The sequence below is a fragment of the Bos grunniens genome, chromosome 21 (assembly GCF_055505025.1).
Source record: "Bos grunniens cultivar Pamir isolate PY7600 chromosome 21, Bosgru_T2T1.0, whole genome shotgun sequence".
NCBI lineage: Eukaryota > Metazoa > Chordata > Mammalia > Artiodactyla > Bovidae > Bos > Bos grunniens.
In genome coordinates, this window is record NC_141185.1 from 48108270 (window position 1) to 48131680 (window position 23411).

General features: G+C 49.6%; 1 protein-coding gene and 1 long non-coding RNA gene across 6 annotated transcripts; one reads left to right on the forward strand and one right to left on the reverse strand.

The window, feature by feature from the left end:
* The first annotated feature begins 546 nt into the window (after positions 1–546).
* WDR73 (WD repeat domain 73) lies at positions 547–15029 on the forward strand. Of its 2 annotated transcripts, none has more exons than XR_015150039.1 (8): positions 547–623; positions 1369–1436; positions 1785–1873; positions 3844–3932; positions 4545–4609; positions 10390–10554; positions 10854–11226; positions 12365–15029. XR_015150039.1 is itself a non-coding variant. In XM_086364451.1 (8 exons), the coding sequence occupies exons 1-8, from the start codon at positions 583–585 to the stop codon at positions 12598–12600; spliced, it is 1113 nt and encodes a 370-aa protein (XP_086220577.1). In that variant the 5' UTR covers positions 547–582; the 3' UTR covers positions 12601–15029. The 2 variants fall into 2 exon arrangements, 1 of the variants encoding a protein (XP_086220577.1); XM_086364451.1 differs by having other exon boundaries at positions 10867–11226.
* Positions 14603–21602, reverse strand: LOC147349617 (uncharacterized). 4 transcript variants are annotated; one of them, XR_015150041.1, is made up of 4 exons: positions 21504–21602; positions 19146–19647; positions 17846–17933; positions 14603–15944 (listed from the first exon to the last, which is right to left on the reverse strand). It is a non-coding gene; the product is annotated as an uncharacterized LOC147349617 (long non-coding RNA). The 4 variants fall into 4 exon arrangements; XR_015150042.1 differs by having other exon boundaries at positions 20972–21521; XR_015150043.1 differs by having other exon boundaries at positions 15396–15944; positions 17853–17933.
* Positions 21603–23411: the final 1809 nt, after the last annotated feature.

Consider the following 23411-nt stretch of genomic DNA (forward strand, 5'->3'; position numbering starts at 1 on the left):
TAAACATACAGGACACTCTGTTATAGTCGAATCTCAGATAAACAATGAATAATATTTTTGTATAAAAAGATATCCTAAATATTGCGTGGACATAACTTTTTTTTTTTTTTTGGCTACACTATGGCACGCGGGATCTTAGATCCCAGACCAGGGATCAAACCCTTGCCCCTGCATTGGGAGCACGAAGTCAACCACTGCACGGCCAAGAAGTCCTTGCATGGACATACTTAAAAAACTACTCGCTGTTTTACATAATATTCGAATTTAACAGGGCGTATTTTATCGGGCCTTTTCCTCTGATCTGCAAATACACGTTCATAAAACCAGCGTGTATTTGCTCCCTCAGGCCCCGTCTGGAACTGACATCCTGGGAATCCCTGACTTTACGTCATTTTTCCAAGAGAGTTTATCCGGAGAACCCCAGACCGAGCCTGGCAAAGGAACGGCAGGTCTGCGCCTGCGTTAGGGCATCTCTGGGCCCGCCCCCCGGTCAAAGCAGGCCGCGCCCACTCCTCGCGAGAAGGCCGCGCCTGCCCAGGAAAACTCAGAGGCGGAAATAGGATACCGGAAGCTACTGTTGCCATGGAGCCCGCGGAGGACTGGCTGGTGGAGTCCTTGCGCTTGTAAATCGTGTGGGCTTGGGACGTGGAATCTGGGCCAGGGAACTGGCCTGGGGGCCGACGGGCTCGGGGTGGAGCATGCGGGGAATCCTGGTGTGGGGCGGGACCTATACGGAGGACTTCGTCTGGGCCTCGGCTCCCGCTTCTGGGAAATGGCACCTTTCTGTGTGTGCAAATTGTGTGAAGTAGTGGTTGGAGCCGTGCTTGTGGGGATAATAATAGCATAGTTTTTGTTATATAGTGTTAGCTGCTCAGTTGTGTCCAACTCTGTACGACCCCATGGACTGTAGCCGGCCAGCTCCTCTGTCCATGGGCTTATCCAGGCAAGAATACTGGAGTGGGTTGCCATTTCCTTCTCTAGGGGATCTTCCCAACCCAGGGATCCAACCCAGGTCTCCTGCATTGTAGTCAGATTCTTTACCACCTGAGCCACCAGGGAAGCACGCGACCATTTATTTTGCACCAGCCTCTGAGTTAAACCTTAAAGATTGTCTCGATTCCGCACACCAACCTTGTGAAGTCAGGGTACTCTGGGAGTTCCATTTTACGCATGAGGACGATGCTCAGGGAAATTGTGACTGGCCTGGTTCCAGTCACACAGAGGGTAAAATATGTAACAAGGTTTGATCCCAGTTCTCCTTGATTCCAAAACTTGGGCCCCCAACCACCGAACCATGCTAACATCTCATCTTGAACAGTCGTAAAAGTGCCATGCATCAATATGTGACATCGTGTCTCTGTCATTCAGGTACCAAGATTTCCATGCATTCGACCTCTCGGGAGCCACTCGAGTGCTTGAATGGATTGGTGACAAAGGTGAGATGCCCTTCATGACCCTGAAGGAGATGGAATCCCACTCCTGAAGCTGGGACTCGAGGAGCTCAGCATAGAGGGACCCCACCATTTCTGAGAGCTTGAGGGCCTCTTGGTCACTTGCAGCAATTTCTTGTTCTGTCAGCATTGTATTTCTATCTAGCTCTCTTCCAGTCCCCCAGTACGAGGCTGCATTCCAGTGGCAAAGGGCCAGTCCCCCAGTACGAGGCTGCATTCCAGTGGCAAAGGGGTTGAGTTTTGCTTTGGGAGATATGGCAGAGTGTCTAGACCCAGCCATGGTTCGCAATCTTTCTAGCAGTTTGTCCCAGCATATTCTGCTTCTTTTTCCAGGAATCCTGGTTGCTGGCTATGAAAGCCTGAAAAAAAATGAGATTCTTCATCTCATACTGCCTCTCAGACTTTCTGTAAAAGAAAACCAGGTAACTTGAAATATATGTGCTGAATGTATGTGTCTGCTTCTACTCATTTATTAAACCTTTATGGAGCTCCTATTGTCTACTAAATATTTTCCCGGGTACTAGAGAGAGATAAGGCGATGGCATCCCACTCCAGTACTCTTGCCTGGAAAATCCCACGGACGGAGGAGCCTGGTAGGCTGCAGTCCATGGGGTCGAGAAGAGTCAGACACGACTGAGCGACTTCCCTTTCACTTTTCACTTTCATGCATTGGAGAAGGAAATGGCAACCCACTCCAGTGTTCTTGCCTGGAGAATCCCAGGGACGGGGGAGCCTGGTGGGCTGCTGTCTATGGGGTCGCACAGAGTCGGACACGACTGAAGTGACTTAGCAAGAGAGAGAGAAACTGTAAGCACTGGGCCTGCCCTATAGTCTAATAAAGACAGACAGATATGCAGAGAGGTAAGTGCTACAGAAAGTCCTGTGATTTACAGAGGGCTCCTAGAGCAAGAAGTCAATTATACTTTATCAAAAATAGGTTTAGGGGGAATTCCCAGGTGGTCCAGTTACAACTCTGTGCTTCCACTGCAGGGGGCCTGGGTTCAAACCCTCGTGGGGGTAACTAAGATCCTGTAGATGTGAAAAAAAAGAAACAGATTTAGGGAGCTATTAGAGTATGGAGGGTGGTTAAAACCTTAGAATAATTAAGATCATCTCAGATGAATGTGTAGTGTATAGAGTTAGAAGAGATGATGGTTAAAGACAGAACCTCAGGGAGGGCATTTGAAGAATGGATGGAGGAAGATGGACCCACAAGGAATACTGAGAATGAATAGTGTTCAAAGTAGAAGGCATCTCAGAAACGGCCAGCGATCCAGAAGCCAGGAGAAAAGAATGTGTGATGAAAAAAGTTGATGGTTGCCTAATGTCACTATGAAATCATTCAGACTCATCGGCTAGATCAGTTCAGCCTTTGCTGCCCTCGAGTAAATTTCTTCCTAGTGCTCTTGTTCTCCCTCATCTCCACCCCTCAGGAGCCAGGACCACACCAAAATCAAGCTTTGATAAGAGACCTGATTTACCTCTCACCTCACCCCTGAATTTTCCTCTTTTCTCTCTTTTTTAAAAAAATATTTGTTTATTTGGCCACGATGGGTCTTAGTTGTGGCACTTGGGATCTTTGTTGCCTTACGTGGAAATCTTGTAGCATGTGGGATCTTAGTTCCCTGACCGGGGATTGAACCCATGTCCCCTGCATTTCAAGTCAGATTCTTAACCACTGGACCACCAGGTAAGTCCCTCCTCTTTTCTCTTGTGGCCACCTCCTTTTCCCCTGCTTCTGGTTCCTCACATGGAGATAGTAGTCCAGCAGCTAAGAGCATGGACTTTGGTTAGACAGACTTGGGTTCAAATGTGTAACATAACCCTTGTGTGACCTTAGAAACATTGCTTAAGCTCCCTGTACCCTAGCTCTGTCATTTTAGAATAGGGATAATTATAGTGTCCACGTCACAGGGTGGTTCTAAGAATTCAACGTGATAAAGCTCTAAATAAGGTGGCTGGCACAGTGAATACTGGATGATTGACAGTTGTATTTTTACTGCTGGAGGAACCCATCTAACTTCTGGTGGGAGGTGTCAGGAGGAACGGGGCTGTGTTTGTCTGCTGATACATTCCAGTTATTTCTCTGATACGCTGTTAAACCTCTGTGACTCCCCTAAGCAGGCTTGGAATATAATGCTTTCACTATGGAGAAAGGTTAGAAGAAAGGCCTTGGGTGTGCAGGAAAGAAAGCCATCTCTGTAGGCAGTTGAGACCAACATTTATTATACAAGTAACAGTGGCCAGAGGCCCTCCTCAAGAAGCATCGTTACCACCTGAGCGGCTTCCAGGGTTTCCTGCCAGGCTGGGATATGGCTCCTCACCTGGAGCTCCTCTGAAACACTCCTTTGGAGAGCAGCCCTCTCTGATCGGCCACCTCTTTGTATTTTAGGGCTTATTCCCTGAAAGAGATTTCAAGGTACAGCATGGAGGATTTTCAGATAGGTCTGTCTGTGATCTGAAGCACGTGCCAGACACCAGGTAAGGTCAGCTCTGTCTGTGACCTAGGTCTTCCGTTCCAGATAGAGTGGCTGCAAATGGCAGGGTGATCCTGCCTCTTTATCACCACCCCTCCCCCTCCGCCCTCAGCACAGGGGCACATGGACAGGCTGTGCGCACACACAGATCTGGAATACAGAGACACTAGCGCTCAGTGGGGTCTTGGTCCCTCACAAACCATCTGACTACTGTAACTCACAGATCAGTAGTGTTGCTCCAGGGCATAAAGCAGAAGGGATGCTGTTAGTTTCTCAGAGAGCCGATGGTGGGTGGTTGGGGCTCACAGCTCGGTTGGCAGAGGCCGAAAGCCCGTGGGTGAGGGTTTGGTGTTCGGGCTTCCTGCTGGGTCCTCTTGGACACATCATGCCAAGCGGCAGCCAGGGCTCAGTCCCACGGCTGTCGCTGGAGGGGATCAAGCCTACCCCTCATCTGCTAAATGAGGGTGACTGGTCTTGATGACCCTCCTTGCTGTAAGCTCTCCCAATCTGGGGAGTGTGGGATCCCACGCTGAGTGCGCTGGAGAGGGAGAGGCTGGGGGGTATGTGGGTGAGCTCCCCACTGTCTGCACTGAGGTTCCCTGTCCATCCTAAATAGGTTGCTGGTGACCAGTGGCCCTCCCGGGAGTTACCTGCAGGTGTGGCAGCTCGCAGAGGACAGTGGTGAGTGACTGAATTGGTGGGGGATGAGGTTGTAGGAAAGCCTGTTTCTCCCACACCCCCTATCCCTAATCTGAGCCGGTTAAGAAGTAGACTCAGAGCCGACTGGGAATTAAATGGAGAATCTATAGGCACTTCCCTGGTGATCTAAGATTCCGTGCTTCCACCACAGGGGACACAGGTTCGATCCCTGGTCAAGGAGCTAAGATCCTGCATGCCTTGTGGCCCCCAAAATTTATTTTTAAAATGCAGTATCTACTTTAACACAGCAGAGATGAATTAGCAGCCAGAGCAGTGCACACAAGCCGCTCATGGAGCTTCCTGTAGCTTGCTTCAGGAATGGAGCTCACCAACCCAGTCAGACGCAGGGCGCCTGGTGAGCAGCGGGCCTCTCCCACGGGAAGGGGCTCCATGAGGGCAGGGAGGTCGCCTCTCTCTCCAGCCATGCTGCTCTCAGGGAAAGGAAACAGCGAGCAAGAGGCCGGGCCGACCTACGGCAGGCAGACGGAAAGGCGCGGGAAGCATTTGCACTGTTCCTCTGGGAGTGGAGGGGCTCCCTTGGTGCATCCGCTCCAGCGGCGGGTTTGCGGTTCCCGTCAGGCAGGCACCAGCCCCTTCCATCCCTCCTTGGGTGGGAACATTGTGGGCCAGCGTGGACTCGGGCCCAGAGGCACAGGCAGCCTCCCTGGGAACTGCCCCTTGGCTCCTGTGGTCTCTGCCTGAGGTTCCCACACTGCCTCTCTTGGGTGCTTCCCAGAAACTGGCTGTTTGCTCCTCCCCCAGCTCCACTGCTGCAGGAAGGCAGTTCTGGTCCTCATTTGGGTTTTGAGGTCACTGACCCTGTGGGCTTTCCTTTGTTGTTTCTTCCTTGTCAGTTATCTGATGCTGTAGCTTCCAGGTGTCTGAATATACTTATTTATAATTATGATTATTTTTTCATAATGTTATTGAAATTCACCCATTTTAAGTATACAATTCAATGAAATTTTTTTTTATAGTAAATTTAACAAGTTGTGCAACTACCACTATAAGTCGGTTTTAGAACATTTTTATGTCCTCAGTAAGATCTGTCATGCCAATTACTAGTAATCCCCTTGCCCACACCCTGCTATCTGTCTCTGTGACAGATTTGCCTTTTCTGGATGTTTCGTATCAGTGGACTCATACAGCATGTGGTCTCTTGTGGCTTCTCTCACTGAGCATAATCATAGTCCTTTTGTGGTCTGCCATGTCATACAGTGTCGTAACATGTATCAGCAGTCTGTTCCTTTTTAAGGCTGAACACTGTTCCTTCGTATGGATGTACCACATTTGTCTATCTGTTCACCAGTTGCTGGATCTGATTTCTGGCTATTAGGAATAATGCTTTTAAGATCATTCATGTACAAGTGTGTGGACCACGTTTTCCTATGTCTTGGATAGATATTAGGAATGAAATTGCTGGATCATGTGGTGAATTTATGTTGGGTTTTTCAGGGAACTCCCAAACTCTTCCAGAATGGCTTCATCATGTACATTCCCACCAGCAGTGTATGAGGGTTCCTGTTTTCCATGTCCTGCACCAACATTTGCTATTATTTGTCCTTTTTTATTAAAGCCATCGTAATGGATGTGAAATTATATATCACGTGGCTTTGTCTGCAGTTTCTTGATAACTAGTAGTGTTGAGTGTCTTTTTAATGTGCTTACTAGCCATTCATGTATCTTCTATGGTAAAATACCTATTCAGATCTCAATGAGGGTGTTTTGTTATCCACTCCCTGCCAGCAGGCTGAGGTAATATGCTGTCACAGGCCCTTTGATATTCTCATTCCATTGTGCATTTTAATAGATACTTGTTCAGATTAATCAACAATCTGTAAGATGTAACAGTAATATTAGTGAGTATATATTATATTCCAGTCACTGTACTGATCACTTTCCATGTGTGAACTCATTAAATTTTCATGAGTCTGAGAACAAACTGTCCAGAGAGGCTCACTTGTTCCAAGTGAGCTACCGTCACAAAGATGGTAACAGAACCAAGACTTAATTCTAGTCTGATTTCAGAGTCTGCTTATAATCATGCCTGGTGGCAACTATTAATTGTTGTTTAGTGGCTCAGTCGTGACTGACCCTTTGTGACCCAACAGACTGTAGCCCACCAGGCTCCTCTGTCCATGGGATTCTCCAGGCAAGAATACTGGAGGGGGCTGCCATTTCCTTCTCCAGGGGATCTCTCTGACCCAGGGATCAAAGCCATATTTCCCGCATTGGCAGGTGGATTCTTTACCACTGAGCCACCAGGGAAACCTGCCCATTTTTTTGGTTGGATATTTTGTCTTTTTTGAGTTATGAGAGTTCTTTGTACATTCTGGCTACAAGTTGTTTATCAGATGTATGTTTTGCTAATATTTTCTCCTTGTCTTTCATTGTCTTAATAGGGTCCTCTGAAGCATAAAATTTTAAATTTTAATGAGGTCCATTTTATTATTTCTCTTAAGGATGGTGTTTCTAGTATCATAACTATCTTACCCATAGATTTCCCCCATGTTTTTTTCCCCAAAAAGTTTTATTGCTTTAGCTCCAACATTTAAATCTCTTAGAGTTAACTTTGGTGTGTGGTGTGACTGAAGAGTTTAAGCTCATCTCTCTGCCTGTGAATGTCAGGTTTTCCCAGCACTATGGGTCAAGAAGCCTGACCTTTCTCCACTGATCTGCTTTGGTGCGTTTGTTGAAAATCAGTCGACCGTGAATGTAAGGATTTATTTCTGGACCCTCCATTCTGTTCCCGTGATCACTGTGTCTGTCCTTACACCAGTAACTGATAGTTGTTTTTTATGTTTCTGTAAAACTAGGCAGTGTGGGGCAGCGGTGGTTTAAAACTGGGGTGGGGGGCACCTTTGGAGCTGCCTCCTGTCCTGACACTGCCTAGGGTACCGGGTGCCACAGAGAACCTGCAGCCCCAGGCCCCGGGGAGCTCGGCCCAAGGAGACATGCCCTGACACTCTCATATGCCAGTAGGAAATCAGATAATTATCTTCCCCTGGATATTAGTGCAGAATATTCCATATCTGGGCAAGTCTGGCCAGCTGTTTTTGTAGATACCTAAAAGTGTGTTTTCCAAGGTCCAGGTTTTGACCCACAGCTTTGGTGTCTCAGAAACCTGATTTTGTGGCACACCCAGAGCAAATCTAATCTGTTGGTAGGGCTGGATGTAGTGACCAGACTTGGAGAACCGCTGTATAAACCAGAATGCCCTTTTATTAGTTTATAATGAAAAAACAAGTATCCCCAAAGATGAAGTATTCCAGATCCTTATTCTTTTCCTATAGAAGACCTAACCTAATCTCAGGCTGTGTGGTAAACATAAGCATAGCAAGAAGAACCAGCTCAGAGGCTTCCAAATGGCATGGCTATAAGCTGTCTGTGAAAGTGAACTCGCTCAATCATGTCTGACTTTGCACTCCCCCCATTCATGGGATTACCCAGGCAAGAATACTGGAGAGGGTTGCCATTTCCTTCTCCAGGGGATCTTCCTGACCCAGGGATCAAACCCAGGTCTCCCACATTGTAGGCAGACGCGTTACCGTCTGAGCCACCAGGGAAGCCCAAGTTCTCCCAGGCAGAGAGTATAGACCTTCCTTGTGAAGGCGTGGCTCCCCAGGCCTAGGTGCTGTCCAGGCCCCTGGAGGTAGGGTCTGTGGCTTCTCTCAGCTCTGGGGCTGAGGAATCTGCTGAGGATGTCTTTAGATGAAGACATGTCTAACAGTGTCAGCCACCTGTCTCCCGAGGCCTCCACTGAAGTTAGAACCTTCAGTCTGAGTGGCTCTTCCCACCCCTCCCCCCAGAGGCTGCCCCGATTTCTGTGCCTTGGTGGCTCAACAGCGCCCTCTCATGGCCACCACTTTCCTTTCACCCCGGTAATACATTTGCTCAGTATCTCAGGTCTGGAGCCATTCTGACTCCTGAAGGAGGTTGCTTACAGCTGCTGTGACCTGGCCTACTGGTTTAATCTTCAGACACAACCTTCTTGCTTTCTTCTTTTCAAATAATATTTATTTATTTATTTTGGCTGCATTGGGTCTTAGTTGTGGCATGCGGGATCTGTGTTGCAGTGCCTGGGCTCAGTATTTCGGTGCACGGGTTTAGTTGTCCTGCAGCAAGTGAGCTCTTAGTTCTCTGCCCAGGGATTGAACCCACATCCCCTGCATTAGAAGGCAAAGTCTTAACCACTGGACTCCCAGGGAAGTCCCCACTTTCTTTTATTGCCCAGTTCTTGGAGGTGCCTCACAGCATCTTTTGCTTTGACTTCATAGTAATTTTTCCTTTCAGTTGGTTTGGTGAGGGTGGTGTGCTTTCGTAGAGGGGGTATTTTTCCCCTGAGAGAGGGGAGAAGGAGGAGGAACCTGCATTTCTTTCCTGTTGCTAACCGTGGAGTGACTGTCCAGTCAGCAGCTCCAAAGCTTTTGTCTTCCATTGCATCTTTGAAATCGGCCTTTGATGGCTTTCCCTCAGCTGCCTCCTTCCCTGCCGTTGGGACAGATCCCACCTGAGAACGCCTGGCCCTGAGGAGGTCCTGGGGGATCCCTGCCAGGCTCCCTGGAGTCTGTGGAAGGGGAAGAGGGAGCCATCTAAGTGAGGCCCTGGATCGTCAGGCGGGCTGGGCTGTTTGAATCTCGGCCTCACTGGCGCCCCTAGAGACATGCTGGGCCTGAGGCTCAGCTGTGGTGTCTGCTTCGAGCCCCGCCCCTCCACCCCCCCCCCCCCCCCCCCGCAGTCCCTGGGGCAGCGCAGTTATGCTCCGCAGGTCTGTACCAAGGCACCGAGAGCCTGTGGCTTGGGGAACAGGGCTTGGGGCCTCTGCAGGCAGCCAGGCCCAGCCACGCCCTCTGTGACCCGTGTGTGTGTGTGTGTGGGGGGGGCCTGGCCATACCCTCTGTGACCCGTCTGTGTGCGTGTGTGTGCATGTGTGTGTGTGTGTGACAACTGTCACAAGGCAACAGCTGTCACGTGCTCGCTTGATCAGCCGTGGTGGTGTTTTTTCTCTCATCCATCCCTTCTTCATCTAGAGTGTAAAAATACAGATCTCCATTTTCTTCAGAGAACCTGGAAACCAAACAGTGAGCCCTCTCTAGGAGCAAGAAAATAGAAAATGGAAAATGGGTGTCTCCCTTTAAATAACAATAGCGTGTACAGCACACTGCTTGTTCTGAACTGTTATACATGGAGATGGCAGAGGATGGGAACCTGCCTGCTGTCCAAGCAGGCTGAGGCGAACAAAGCTAAAGTCTGATTTAGCCTGAGGTCAAGTGTGTCGATGTTCAGTGTAAAAAAGACGTGGACTTTCTTGCCCTGTTTACATTTGAAGACATCTGTGTTGTAACGTTCACCTGTTAGGCTTCAGTAAACAGCGTGAGGTCACGGGACATGTCTTTGAAGAAATCATGTTACTTCATGAACTCTTCCTGTTATAAACGACAGTGCCGGTGTGTTCTTTTCTCTTCCTTTATTTGTTCTCCACAAAACTATAAAAAGCCAGAACTGCTTGGCGGATTTGGATGTGGCTGTTGTCATTCATTATATCCAGTTTGCAAATAGTTCGTAAGACAAATCACAGAGAAATGGCAGTGCTCCTGACAGTTTCAGAAATGGAAACACAGCACGCAGTTATTGCGTCTCCACATCTTCCCTCGCCAACAGTGAGCTCCTTTTCTCCCCCGACCTTCTGCCTGGCCCTTACCATGTAATGTTGCAGACCTGCCTTAACATTCTGGACTTGAGCCTCTCCCACTTCCCGCCAGATGTCATCAGAGCTGTTAGCACCATTGACGTACACGAGCGCGAGGAGCCTCTTTGGCCCAGGGTGGCCATTTTCCCATCGGTGGCACCCGGCGTCCTCCACGGCACGAGGCTCAGCAGCCTGAAGGTGGTGGATCTACACTCACAGAAGACCATGTACACCTCAGGTACCACAGGCCTTTCCAGCTCCTCTGCCCCCCAGCCCTGCTCAGCCACACTGGAATCCAGATTCAGCCCTGTGTGCCCACTGCTGGGGAAGCGAGGTGAACGAGAGACAAGGCCTGGCCACAGGGGCTCCTGTTCTGGGTGTGGGGAGGTGGTCCTCAGAGCAGCACCCAGCCAGCTGGGTGCATCTGCGAGATGAGGGGCACCAGAGACGTGGCTCGCTCTGCCTGCGGCTGGTGGGGAACTTACCCGTCAGCCGCACCCACCAGCCCCATCTGATTGCAGCAGCTTTTCTCACAAGCCCCGTTCTCCAGGTGTCAGTGACGACGATGTGCTAAGTAGCCTGCAGGTCCTGGACATGGACACCTTCGCCTTCTGCTGCTCCTCAGGCCGCCTGGGGCTGGTTGACACCCGCCAGAAGTGGGCCCCGTCAGAGAACCTCAGCCCCGGCCCTGGGTCCACTGGAAGGCAGTGGTGTGCAGAAGCTGGCGGCCGGGGCCCTGGGCCCAGCATTGCCCGCCTTGGCTCAGACGGGCAGCTCTGTCTTCTCGACCCCCGGGATCTCTGCCAGCCCGTGAGCTCAGTCCAGTGCCCCGTGTCCATGCCCAGCCCTGAGCCAGAGCTGCTGCGAGTGACTTGGGCCCCTGGCCTGGACAACTGCTTGGCCATTTCAGGTACTGCTGAGAGGACTTTGTCTCTTCGTCTCTCTCCCAGGGGATTCTCAGGTGCTTGGGAGGGAGCCCACAGCCCCATAATAAACGTGGCCCCAGAAGGTACAGTTGTCACAGAAAAGCTCCTAGTTCTCCAGGTTCGTGAGGGATGGCCCTTCCTCATCCTGGCTACCAAACTTCATACGTGGGTAGTGGGCCTTTCCTGTTCCAGCAGGAATTCGGTTCTGAGGTTGGTCCAGAAGCCTGCAGGTGGTACAGCACCAGAACAGCCATGGGCTGAACCAGGGAGAGGTGACAGGATCTCGGGTGCCTCTCAGGCTACTCACTTTTAGAATTACAGCAAGCCAGCAAGGTCAGCAGACTCTTGGGTCTGTTCTGGCAGCATCTAGCTGAATGAGGGTGTGCAATGAGGTATCTTAAAGCCCACGGAAGAATCCTCTGAGCAGGGAGAGGCTGACAGTAGTTGAGAGAGCGGGAGAGGCTCATTAATAACAATCGGCTCCAGAAAGAGCAGGAGACATGAGCCAGGCTGGGGTAATTCTCTGTAGGCATCTCTGGGGTATTTCTCTCTCTCTAGGTGTCTCTGTTTCCCCCATCAGGTAGGAGACAAGGCCATCTGCTGGGAGGGACCCACATGTGGAGGGTTTAGAATTGGGGGTTAGCAGAAAAGGTTTGAAAAGTCTCTTTACCCTCAGTTTCTTGGGGAAAATAATAGTACCTATTTCATGGGAACTTCCCTGGTGGTCCAGTGGCTAAAATTCCTTGCTCCCAATGTAGGGGGCCTGCGTTCGATCCCTGGTCAGGGAACTGGATCCCACATGCTACAAATAAATATATAAACTTAAAAAAAACAAAATACTACCTACTTCATATAGTCATGAGGGGTAAAAGAGAGAGAATTCAGAGTTAGCCTAGGGCCTGGCACATGATGGACAGACCACACATGCTCATGAGCATGTGCTCTGTGACGCCATCAGCCTGTTGACATGGCTGAAGTCGCGTGTCACGTGCCCTTCGTTGGTCTTTAAGTACCTCATTAGTGTCGGATTCCTCACCCTCCAGCCTGTTTGGTTCCACAGAGCAAATTATAAAAACAGTTTGAGAGATACAGCGTCAACACTCTTCTCTTGTTTTTCCTCAGGGTTCGATGGGACAGTCCAGGTCTATGACGTCACGTCTTGGGCTGGACTGGGGCGCCAAGTAGAACCTCTCTTCACTCACAGAGGTCACATCTTCCTAGACGACAGTGGGATGGACCCTGCCCCGCTGGTCACCACCCACACCTGGCACCCCTACAAACCAAGGACTGTGTTATCGGCAGCCAGTGACGCCTCTCTGCATGTGTGGGACTGGGTGGACCCCTGTGCCTCTCGCTGACACCAGTGTCTTTCAGCCCAGGCCCTGGGAAGCTGCTGCGGAGCAAGGAGACGGATTCAGGCGACCGCAGACGGCCCTGCTACCAGCTCAGTGGCTGAGAGCAAGTTAACCAGCCTGTCAGCCCACCCCAGGTTCTTTATTTGTAAAATGAGGCTGGTAATAACTACCTGGCAGGGCTGTTGGGAAAGTTAAAAGTAACATATTTTAAAATAACTGCTAGAAAAAATACAATAACTGCTAGGATGCATGGCACAATAAATATTTGGTAACCGCTCTTAGCTCTGGAAGCCCCATTTCTCCCGAGTGCAGAATGGCAGTGTTTTACCCTGTCCGTGTTCACAATATAGAGAATCTGAAGAACAGGTTTTGTGAATTCTTCTACAGAACTAAAATGTATTGTGGTGTTGTATTAGCTGCTCAGTTGTGTCTGTCTCTCTGTGACCCCATGGACTGTAGCCATGGGGAGGCTCCTCTGCCCATAGGATTCTTGAGACAAGAATACTGGAGTGGAGTGCCATTCCCTCCTCCAGAGCATCTTCCCTGATGCAGGGATTTAACCTGGGTTGCCTGCATTGCAGGCAGATTCTTTACTGTCTGAGCCATCGGGGAATAGTGGCAAATAAACATAAAAAATGTCAACCCCAGTAGCAATGAAGGAAATAGCAATTTAAAAGAAGATTAAAAAAAAATATTACAAGGGAACAAAATAACATAAGACTTTGTATTTCAATATAAATGCCATTCTTTCACCTAATGCGGTCATCAGACCCCTGCATGTATGTTCAGTTCAGTCACTCAGCTATGTCCGACTCTTTGTGACCCTATGGACTGCAGCACGCCAGGCTTCCCTGTCCATCACCAATTCCCGGAACTACTCATACTCATGTCCATCGAATTGTGGATGTATGTGGTAAAATCAAGAACTGGGCAGCCAGGATTACGCACCCAGAGAGGGCTGCTGCATTTGTGACTCACACTCGAAAGTTGAGGACCTGGTTTTTCTGAATTGATGAAAAAACCCTTGAGGAAAGTTCTCCACAAAAGAATGTACTGTTTTCTCAAAGTTTTACTCAGTAGTTGAATTTCTGGGACATTCAGGTATATTGATCCTAACCTTTCCTTGATGCAAAACTTTACTTGTATGTGTGTATAGAAAGTTAGGTTCTCAGTAATTGTAAAAAAGCTTCCCCCTCCATCAGTGATTTTCAAATCTTAACATGCATCAGAATCACCTGGTTAAGACACAGACTGCTGGGCTCTGTTCCCAGAGTTTCTGATCAGTAGGAGTGTTAGCCAGGCTTCCCAGGTGGTGCTAGTGGTGAAGAACCTGCCTGGCAATGCAGGAGACATGGGTTCGATCCCTGGGTCGGGAAACTCCCCCAGAGGAGGGCATGGCAACCCGCTCCAGTATTCTTGCCTGGAGAATCCCATGGACAGAGGAGCCTGTTGGGCTACACTCCATGGGGTCACAAAGAATTAGACACGACTGAGCGACTTAGCCCTCTGGCACTCAGGAGTGTTAGCCGGGGTGTAGTCAGAGAAGCAGACCAGTACTTGTGGGAGCTGGGCCCACAGTCTCTGTAAGGCTGCTGTCTTTCCATTTATCTGCTGCTGGAGCCTGGGGCCCACAGGGCAAATGCCGGGGGCCACCACGGGAGATCCCACTCATGACAAAGGTCATGCGGAGAAGACCTGACAGGCAAAGGCGGATCAGGACTCGAGGGATTCCCTGGACCTGCTCGAGCATCTACCCGGAAAACAAAATCTGTCTACTGTTTATTATATTATGCCTTTCACCAACTCTTCTGACATTAACAGGGGGCTATCCCCAACCACCTTTCTCTGAAGAAAATCAACTTAGGGCTCTAGTTAATAAGTCTCCTGGGCTTGAAAGGAGCATTTTTACTTTAACCCCTCTGTTACTATTTTAGCTTGCTTGACAGGTTTATCCATCCTCTTGCAACTAACACACATGATTGTTCACAACACCCCAAGCATAAACTTCGAGCGATAAAAAAAAGCTTTATTAGAATAATACTATATTGTTGAGCCAATGTTTGCTACTGAGTTTCCTTGTCCTTTACCCAATGTGCGCCTGGGAGTGCATTAGCTAGTATAGTTGGTATGCAAGAAAACAAGCAGTAGCCTTGGCATTAGCAATATAAGACCCTTGAGTTAGTAAGTTCTTTCTTTGTTGTAACCCACTGCACCTCTGCTCCATAAGAATGTAGCTGTGTTTCCTGAGGAGGACTGCAGATTGGGAAGATAAAGGGAAAGCAGGTTTTCTGGTTGACCAACCTTTATCAAGAAAGAGTTACAAAATGTTAACAGGCCACAGGGCCAGAAGATGCTGTACATAAGACCCTTGTTTATGAAAAGCTATGCAGAAAATGTCCTGGTTTCAATAAAGGTAAAACAGATGTAATGTTGAGCTGACTCTGCATGACTTTGTGTCTTTCACTTATGGAAATGTGTAACTCGGGGTATAAAAGCTCCCTTTGAAAATAAGGCTGCAGACCCGGCTTCATCAGAGCTTGGACTCCCCGCGTCATTCTTTCTCTCTCTCTTTCTCTTTTTTCGGGCTGATTCCTCGGAGCACAGAGGCTCTCTGAGTTCACTTTTTTTGCCCAGGCTTCTAAGACCCAATCGAGGAGGCGCTCTGCGTCTCCACTCCAGAGAGAAGGCACTCTGTGTCTTCACTCCATCGAGAGGTCACCTGTGGCCTCCGTGAACAGAGCAAGTCCTGTGTCAGGGGCTTTATTGGCTTTCTCTGTAAACCAAGGAATATCAGCCTCTTTTTCTCTCCTTTACTTTCTCTCTCACCGACGCTGTCCATCCTGAGGGTATCCCTGGATCCTGCTGGGGCTGGACCCCGGTAGGCAGACAAGATGGGGAGGGTAAGGACCAGCTGGAACCTGTCAGTTCTTGATGCAGGTCACCTTCTGGAGAAGCGGGTACAGTCTAGCACTGAGCTAACACGCCCCTGGCCCAGGGTTGGGAGAAGCTTAAGGAGGATCTTGGGAAGATGGCATCGCTGAAGGTAGCTAACCAGCCACGTGCGTGAGTCACACTGCTGCACCTGCCCCATCTCCTGAGCGTGGAGCCAGGATGGCTGCGGCTTCCCTTCTACCCACCACTTCTTGCTCAGAAAAATCTTCAGTGGCCTCCTCTACCTGGAAACACGGGGTGAACTCGGGCATGTAGTTCTGCCCAGACAAGTCACCACATTAAAAAGTCAACTTGGGCTTCCCTGGTGGTCCAGTGGTTAAGAATCCTTTTAATGACACTGGTTCGATCCCTGGTCCAGGAAGATTCCACATGCCACAGGGCAGTGAGTTTGTGCTCTGCAACAAGAGAAGCCACTGCAATGAGATGCCTGCACACCGCTACTGGAGAGTAGCCTTCATCCAGCAGTGAAGACCCAGCATAGCCAAAAAGAAAAAGGAACCTCCAGTTTGAGGGTGGGCTTGAGAATTTGCAGTTCATTTAAGCTCCCAGGTGATGCTCAGGGTGCACATCTGTGGACCTGGCTGAGGAGCACCGCCCTGCACGCATGCCCAGCGGTACTTCTGTACAGGACCCAATCCAGTTCAACCACGGGCGTCAGGAGAGGAGCCTCAGCAGTGTGGGGTATCCCAGGCAGAGGGAACAGCACAGAAAAGACAGAAGTGGGAGAAGGTGCAGCCCCAGCCTGGGGAGCAAAGGAAGTTGGAAATACAACTGGGAACGTGGGCTGCAGCTGATCCGCAGTGGTCCCACGTGCTGTGCCGAGTTGAGCAGGGAGTCCCCCAAGGGTTCAGGTGCCGTGGGATGAGTGGGTGAGGGCCTCCTCCAGGCAGGAAGAGCCGGGGCATGTGATCCAATGCTCACACCTGGGGCAGCACATCTTTATGGTTCATTTGTTGTCCTGGGTTCATTTTGGTGTAACCAGTCAATAAGTGGGTCAGATTTTCTCTGCCCAGTGTCACTTCTTAGACTTGGGCAAAATGGATGCCATGAGTTAAGTCAGACACAAAAGGAGAGATACAAGATTCCACTTACATGGGGAGCCTAAAACAGACCAATTCGTAGACACAGAAAACAGAATGGTGACCGCCGGAGGTGGGGCGGGGGGAGGTGGGAATGGGGAGTTACTGTTTAATGGGCAGAATTTCAGACTGGGATGATAAAGTTTTGGAGTTGGATAGTGGTGATGGTTGCACTTAATGCTCCTGAATTGTACACTTACAAATGGTTAAAGTGGTAGATACTATGTTATGTATATGTGTCTGTGCATGCTAAGTTGCTTCAGTTGTGTCTGACTCTCTTTCAACCTTATGGACTGTAGCCCACCAGGCTTCTCTGTCCATGGGATTCTCCAGGCAAGAATACTGGAGTGGGTTGCCATGCCCTTCTCTAGGGGATCTTCCCGACCCAGAGATCGAACCTGTGTCTCTTAAGTCTCCTGCACTGGCGGGCAGTTTCTTTACCACTAGCGCCAGATGTTAAAGAAATACCATGAGGGCAAGATCTAGATACAGAAAGAAGGAAGTGACTATTACTTTTAAGACAAACTATCAATCTTAGTGTCAGGGAAAACAGTGCCTTTCATACCTCAGCTGTGGCTTGCCTTAAACAAGGAAGGAGATTTGGGTAATATTTTGCAGGCTGATGACATTTTTAAATACTTATTTTTATTTATTTATTTGGCTATGCCAGATCATAGTTGCAGCATGCTAACTCTTAGTTGCGGCTGGTGGGATCTAGTTCTCTGACCAGGGATTGAACACGGGCTCCTTGCATTGGGAACACAGAGACTTAGCCACTGGACCACCAGGGAAGTCCCTATTCTTCAGTTTTGACAGCACATGGGAATCATCTGAATTGGTCTGGGGACATGTACCTGTTTTGCGAATTAGTCCACAATAGTTTAACCCTACCTTGTGCCTTTCCTACCAACCAGGCCTAAAATTGGTAACCACACCTTACCTACTGGGACCAATGATGTCTCACTCATGTAAGGAACAGTGTCACAGGCTTTACTGTGGAGTTTTATAAAACCTGCCAACCAAGGTGCTTCTTCTCTTTGGAGGTGCCTGTTGAGGATCCCACAGATTCCTGTGCTCAGCTTCAGTTTATATGCCACACCCTCCCAGGGAAAGCAGCTGTACCCTTTTATCCCACTTCCCGTACTGTAATCAGGGGGGGGTTCACACCCACCCAGAAGGGTCCCTTCTCCCTCCCTCCCTCCACTGCTGCTGCTTACTGCTCACTCTTGTGGAAGGCTCCCAGTTCTACTTCGGGGCTATGATTCATTTGGTCTTCTGGTCTGGCTGTGACATCATCACCATGACCTGGAACAGATACATGGATTCTATGCTTGCTTCAGATGGATGTTTAGGGAACCCAGTACTGATCCTGAGGATTCCTTCTCTGAATCCCTGTTCAAGCACTGGAGAAGGTAAAAATTCTGTAGGCACTAAAAATCATCCTAAGACATAAAGAAGCAAAGAGACAGGAGGGCTTCCCTGATGGTCTAGTGGTTAAGAATTTATGTCAATGAAGGGGACACGGGTTTGATCCCTGGTCTGGGAGGATTCCATACGCCACATAGAAACTAAGCACATGTGCCAAAACTACCGAGCCCAAGAGCCGCAACTACTGAGCCCCTGTGCTCAGAGCCCATGCTCTGCAAAAAAAAGGAAGCCTGCACACAGCAACGAAGACCCAGTGCAAACAAAAATCAATGAATTTTTTTTTTAATCCTAAAGAAAAAAAAAGGCAGAGGGGGAGCTCAGTCTTATGTAGATCACTGCAGAGGCAGTAAGGAGGGTGGGTGTGGAAGACACAGGAGAGATAATATCTGGAACCCAGGCCCACTGCAGTCTGTCCACCCAGCTCTCCTGGGGCTGCTTCTGCTCACTTCTAGGCAAAACTGACAACATAGAGACAACAGCCTGCAGCAAAAAAGCCATTTTGCAACAGGACCCAAAAGTTCAATGAAGTTACTAAAGCCCAGTGAAGCCCTTTGCTTCAGGCTGGCTCCTGCTGAATGAGAGCTATTCTCCAAAGGGAAAATAGCTTGTGCATGCTCCTCCTGGATCAGAGAGGTGCTCACTCTATTTTAAGCAATTTTCTTATTTAACGGCAGGGACCAACACTCAAGAGTACCCAATATTGTGCATTCTCTGAAGAGTCAGTCTGAAAAATGGAAGGGACTTCCCCAGTGGTCCAGTGCTAAGACGCCATGCTCCCAATGCAGGAAGCCTGGGGTTTGATCCTTGGTTGGGGAACTAGATCCTACATGCCCCAACTAAGAGTCTGCATGCCGCAACTAAGACCCAGCACAGCCAAGTTAATTAATTAATTTAAAAATGTTTAAGGAAAAAGAAGAGTCAGTCTGAAAATGGAAGGGAAGCTGTAGCTACCAGTCCCAGGTATTGAGCAAATTCCACATTGATACCAAGAGAAAAGTTTACACATCATCCATATACTGCTGGCAACCCAAGGTGGCTCTCTCACATTCCTCTACTTTAACTACTCAGAACTAAGTTCCCATGTCTCACCTGCAGCTGCTGTCTTCCAGGTTCTCTTTGCAAATCTTCCACCAGGGCCACTGCCTCCTGTCCACTCTGTGGATGCTTCTGTCTAACCCAGATCTGGATCTCCTGGGGAAGGACAGCCAGGAACGATTCTAGGACTAGTGACTCTAGGAACTGCTCTTTCGTTTATCTCTGGTCTCAATCACCGATGACCAAGCTTCCAGAGTTGGATGAGGGACTCTCAGAGTCCTGCTGCTTCTCAATAGCAGAAATGCCAAAAGCACTGGCAGGAGGTCTCTGGTCCAGGGACATTCCCTAGAAGGAAAATTTCCTGCTCCCTGTGGGAATCTTCTTCCAGCTTCATTATTTGAAGTCCTTGTACTTGAGTGTGGATTTGTTTGTCCACAGCTACAGCCATTGTTCAGATCAGAGAGAAACCCTGCAGCTGTGCTCTGAACTTCAAACCTCTTCCTTCACTTCCCTGAGAAGCCACATTCAGATAGGAATTGAAGTAGAACTTGAAATTCTAGAGCCAGAGACATACATTACAAAGTGAACTCAAGTGAAAACCACAAGTATCAGGAAGCATTTAACAGGAGGCTTCCTGTGTGCTGTTTTGGATCTGTCAGGAATTCTCTGTTCCTTATTAATTCCTGAATATTCAGGAATTAAGAGGAGAGACAAGCCTCTCCCGGGACTGAGGAATCCAGGCATTTCCTTCGTTAGTTTTTCTATACAGTGATAAGTACCCTCTTCCTTTTTATGAACCATACGGTAAAAGTGGTTATTTACAACTCTCTCTTTCATATGGATGACCTCACGTTTTCTTGATAACTTGTAAGTTTTGACTTTATCTCTGCTGAAAATAGCTATCTTGTAAGACAGTATAAATACCTACACAATGTTGAATAAAACACCTTTGCTCCATCAGAGCTCTGGTCCCCGGGTCTTTCTCTTTCTTTCTCTCTCAGGCTATTTCTTTGGAGTGCAGAGGCCCTCGGAGTTCACTTTCCTGCCGGGGCTTCTAAGACCCTCTCGAGAAGGCGCTCTGCGCCTTCACCCCACTGAGAGGGCGCCTGAGGCCTCCGTGAACAGAGCAAGCCCCGTGCCAGAGGCTTTATTGGCTTTCTGCGTAAACCAAGGAATATCAGCCTCTTTCTCTCCTTTACTTTCTTATCGTCGACTCCGGACCACCAGGTTCCGGTCCATTAAAGGACCTCAACACACAAGGTTAGCCCAGTAAGACTGAGGTGATGAAAACAGTCTTCCTGTTCCTCCCCACACCCACACCCTGCCTGTGCCATGTCCTGATGCCCTGTGGAGTCTGGCCCTCGGTCACTGGCTTCCCCTCTGGGGAGGCAGGTCCAGAAGTTTGACAGGAGGGGTCAAAGGCTGGTGATCTGGCTGGAAAGTAGGGGAATGTGAAGCTGTTTTGCATACCAATTTACTTTACACCAAGAAAATGCCAGTTATCCACACTGAAGAATGAGGATGGGCGGATGGAGAAAATAGGAACGAAAAACTGCCCACCCTCCCAAGCCACTGGTCTTCAAAGTGTTGCCAAGTACGTGCGGTCTGAGAGCCAGACGGGCACCCAAGGTGGCAGCACCTTGGAGAGCAGCGCCTGACTGGAGCCCGCTCTAAGCTTCGGAGGTTCGGAGGTTCGATGGTTCCAGCCCTCAGCTGTCCTTCCCACCGGCTGGGTTCTCAGATTGGAGGGGGGTGGGGCGCTCTGGGGATTCCTTAGTTCCGGCATCATAACTCTCCCAAACAAGGAGAACTACCCTGGTTATTAAGGTTACAAGGTGTGAGAGCAAGGATAATGTGATCACAGACTCAAAGGATGTTACCGTTGGAAGGAAAGTTGAGATACTCAGGTTTCCACTCCCTCAAAGCTCCCAGTCGGGCTCAGAGACCCCAGGACCTTGCCGGAGGACACAAAGTTGGCCGGAGATGGGCAGTCCGGGGACGGCGGACGGGGTGTCTGACCCGCAAGAGCGGGACTTTCACCGGAAGGCTACTCTGCTCCGCGGGCGACTTTCTCTGGAAGCTCTATGGGGTAAACGCAGGCCCTGCGGACGGAGCTGCCTCGTCGGCTACGGAACTACAGTCGTCCCCGCCGGGCCTGGTGGACAGCGAGAAGGAGGGCGCCGCCAACATGAGGGTCCCATCCTCCCCCGCGGTCCGGACCGAACGGTCGGACCCCGGGTCTTCGCCTGGTCACGCCCAGCCCGTGTGGAGAGCCCAGACCTGAGGTGAGAACCGCTCCCGTCCCCCGAGGCCCTGTGACCACCACCGGGGGCCTGACTCCGCGGCACCTTCTCTGTGGCCACACACAGTCAATACACGACACTCCCACCCCGAGAAAGGACCGCAACATACCACATTCGGACAGCGACTAATCGCCGGAAGCGGAAATGCAAGCTTCTGACGGACTCGGGCTGGCTGAACTACATTTCCCATAGGCCTCCGCCAGCGTCTGCCGACTGACAGCAGCATTAACCAATAATCTTTCGGAGTGGCTTGGGCGCCGTTTACCGATGCGAATCATCGATGACGGGTGGGACTTTCCTACAAGGAGATTCGGGGTTGCTGAGCCACACTGTAGTCCACGGAAGTTGGGAGGTTGCATCCCTGCGTCGCTTTTCCCACCCCCGTGGGAATCTGGGGATGTGGCGGCTTCTTGCCTTACTCCGCCTGGAGGCGTTACTGAAACAGAGGGACCTTGGCAAAGCATTTCCCTTACAGCTGAAAGCGGGTGTTTATCCCTATTTAATCCTATTATACAGGTGAATAAACCCTGGCAGCTTGGACCCAGTTCTCAGGGTGGCGCTGAGACCCCAATTCAGATGTTTTGCCATTTAAACAAAGTGCTTTTCTGGCTGCCCACTGTAGTAATGCTTCACCACTATCCTCCCCTTTGCCCCCCTCTCCCCATGGTCCTCATTTCCCCAGTGCACAGTCCTGGGTGATTCAAGATGACTATCATTGAGCTTATTCGTTTAACAGTCCATTGTGGAGCATATACTTTGGGCCAAGAAAAACAGTTCCTCCTCTTGAGTGCAAACTGGCAGAGGGTGCACTTTATAAAGTGGAATGGTGAACAACCCAAGGAGCTCCAAAGCAGTAAGATTAAGTGCTAAATGGAGTAGCTTTCAAAGTAAATGACTGGAAAGGAAGTACTAGAGAGCAGCTGGGAGAACCCAGGAGGAAAAAAGGTGCACCCTCAAGGAAGAGGGTGGGGAAACTATACTTTATACCTTTGCTATTTCTGGCTGCTCCGCATGGCATGTGGGATCTTAGTTCCCTGACCAGGGATTGAACTGGTGCCCTCTGCACTGGAAGCATAAAGTCTTAACCACTGAGCCACGAGGGAAGTCCCTCTCAGAATATTTTATCTAATTTGGTTCTGACAACAAATTTTGTGTAGTAGGTCTCACTCCCTATTTAACACATGCTGTTGCTACTGCTAAGTCGCTCCAGTCATGTCTGACTCTGTGTGACCCCAGAGATGACAGCGCACCAGGCTCCCCTGTCCCTGGGATTCTCCAGGCAGGAACACTGGAGTGGGTTGCCATTTCCTTCTCCAATGCATGAAAGTGAAAAGTGAAAGTGAAGTCGCTCAGTCCTGTCTGACTCTTAGCCACCCCATGGACCGCAGCCTACCAGGCTCCTCCGTCCATGGGATTTTCCAGGCAAGAGTACTGGAGTGGGGTGCCATTGCCTTCTCCAATTGGGTCTTAAAATTCAGTGGAAGGTGGGTGAAGATATTATTTCCCCCCAGGAGGGGCAGCCTGTGGTGGGGTATAGGACAAGAGGGGCTCTATCTGTAGAGTCCTAAATCCAGCTGCAAGTCTGGATCATGGAGATTTCTTCTAGCCCCTTGGTTCTTAGGAACAAGAGTTCCAAGAGGGCTAATGTGGAAAACTCAGCCCAGCGCTTTCAGGGTGCACACACACCTAGCTTTCCAACCAGCCCAGCCTAGAAGTTCCACAGAGCTGCCTCAGGGACCAGCAAAGAGGGGCAAAGACCCAGCCCAGGAGAGAGCTCTGGTTCCCATCATTCAGTCATCAGAGCATCTCTGCTTTTACCTGTTCTTTTTAAAAAATAACCTTAAAAGTTAATTTAATTTTGGCTGTGCTGGGTCTTCGTGGTGGCACTCAGTATTGTGCAGCACTCTCTAGTTGCTGCACAAGGGCTTCTTGTTTCGGCAGCTGCACATGCAGGCCTCTAGTTGTGGCTTGTGGGCTTAGTTGCCCAAAGGCTGTGGCTCCCTGCTCCCCACTAGGC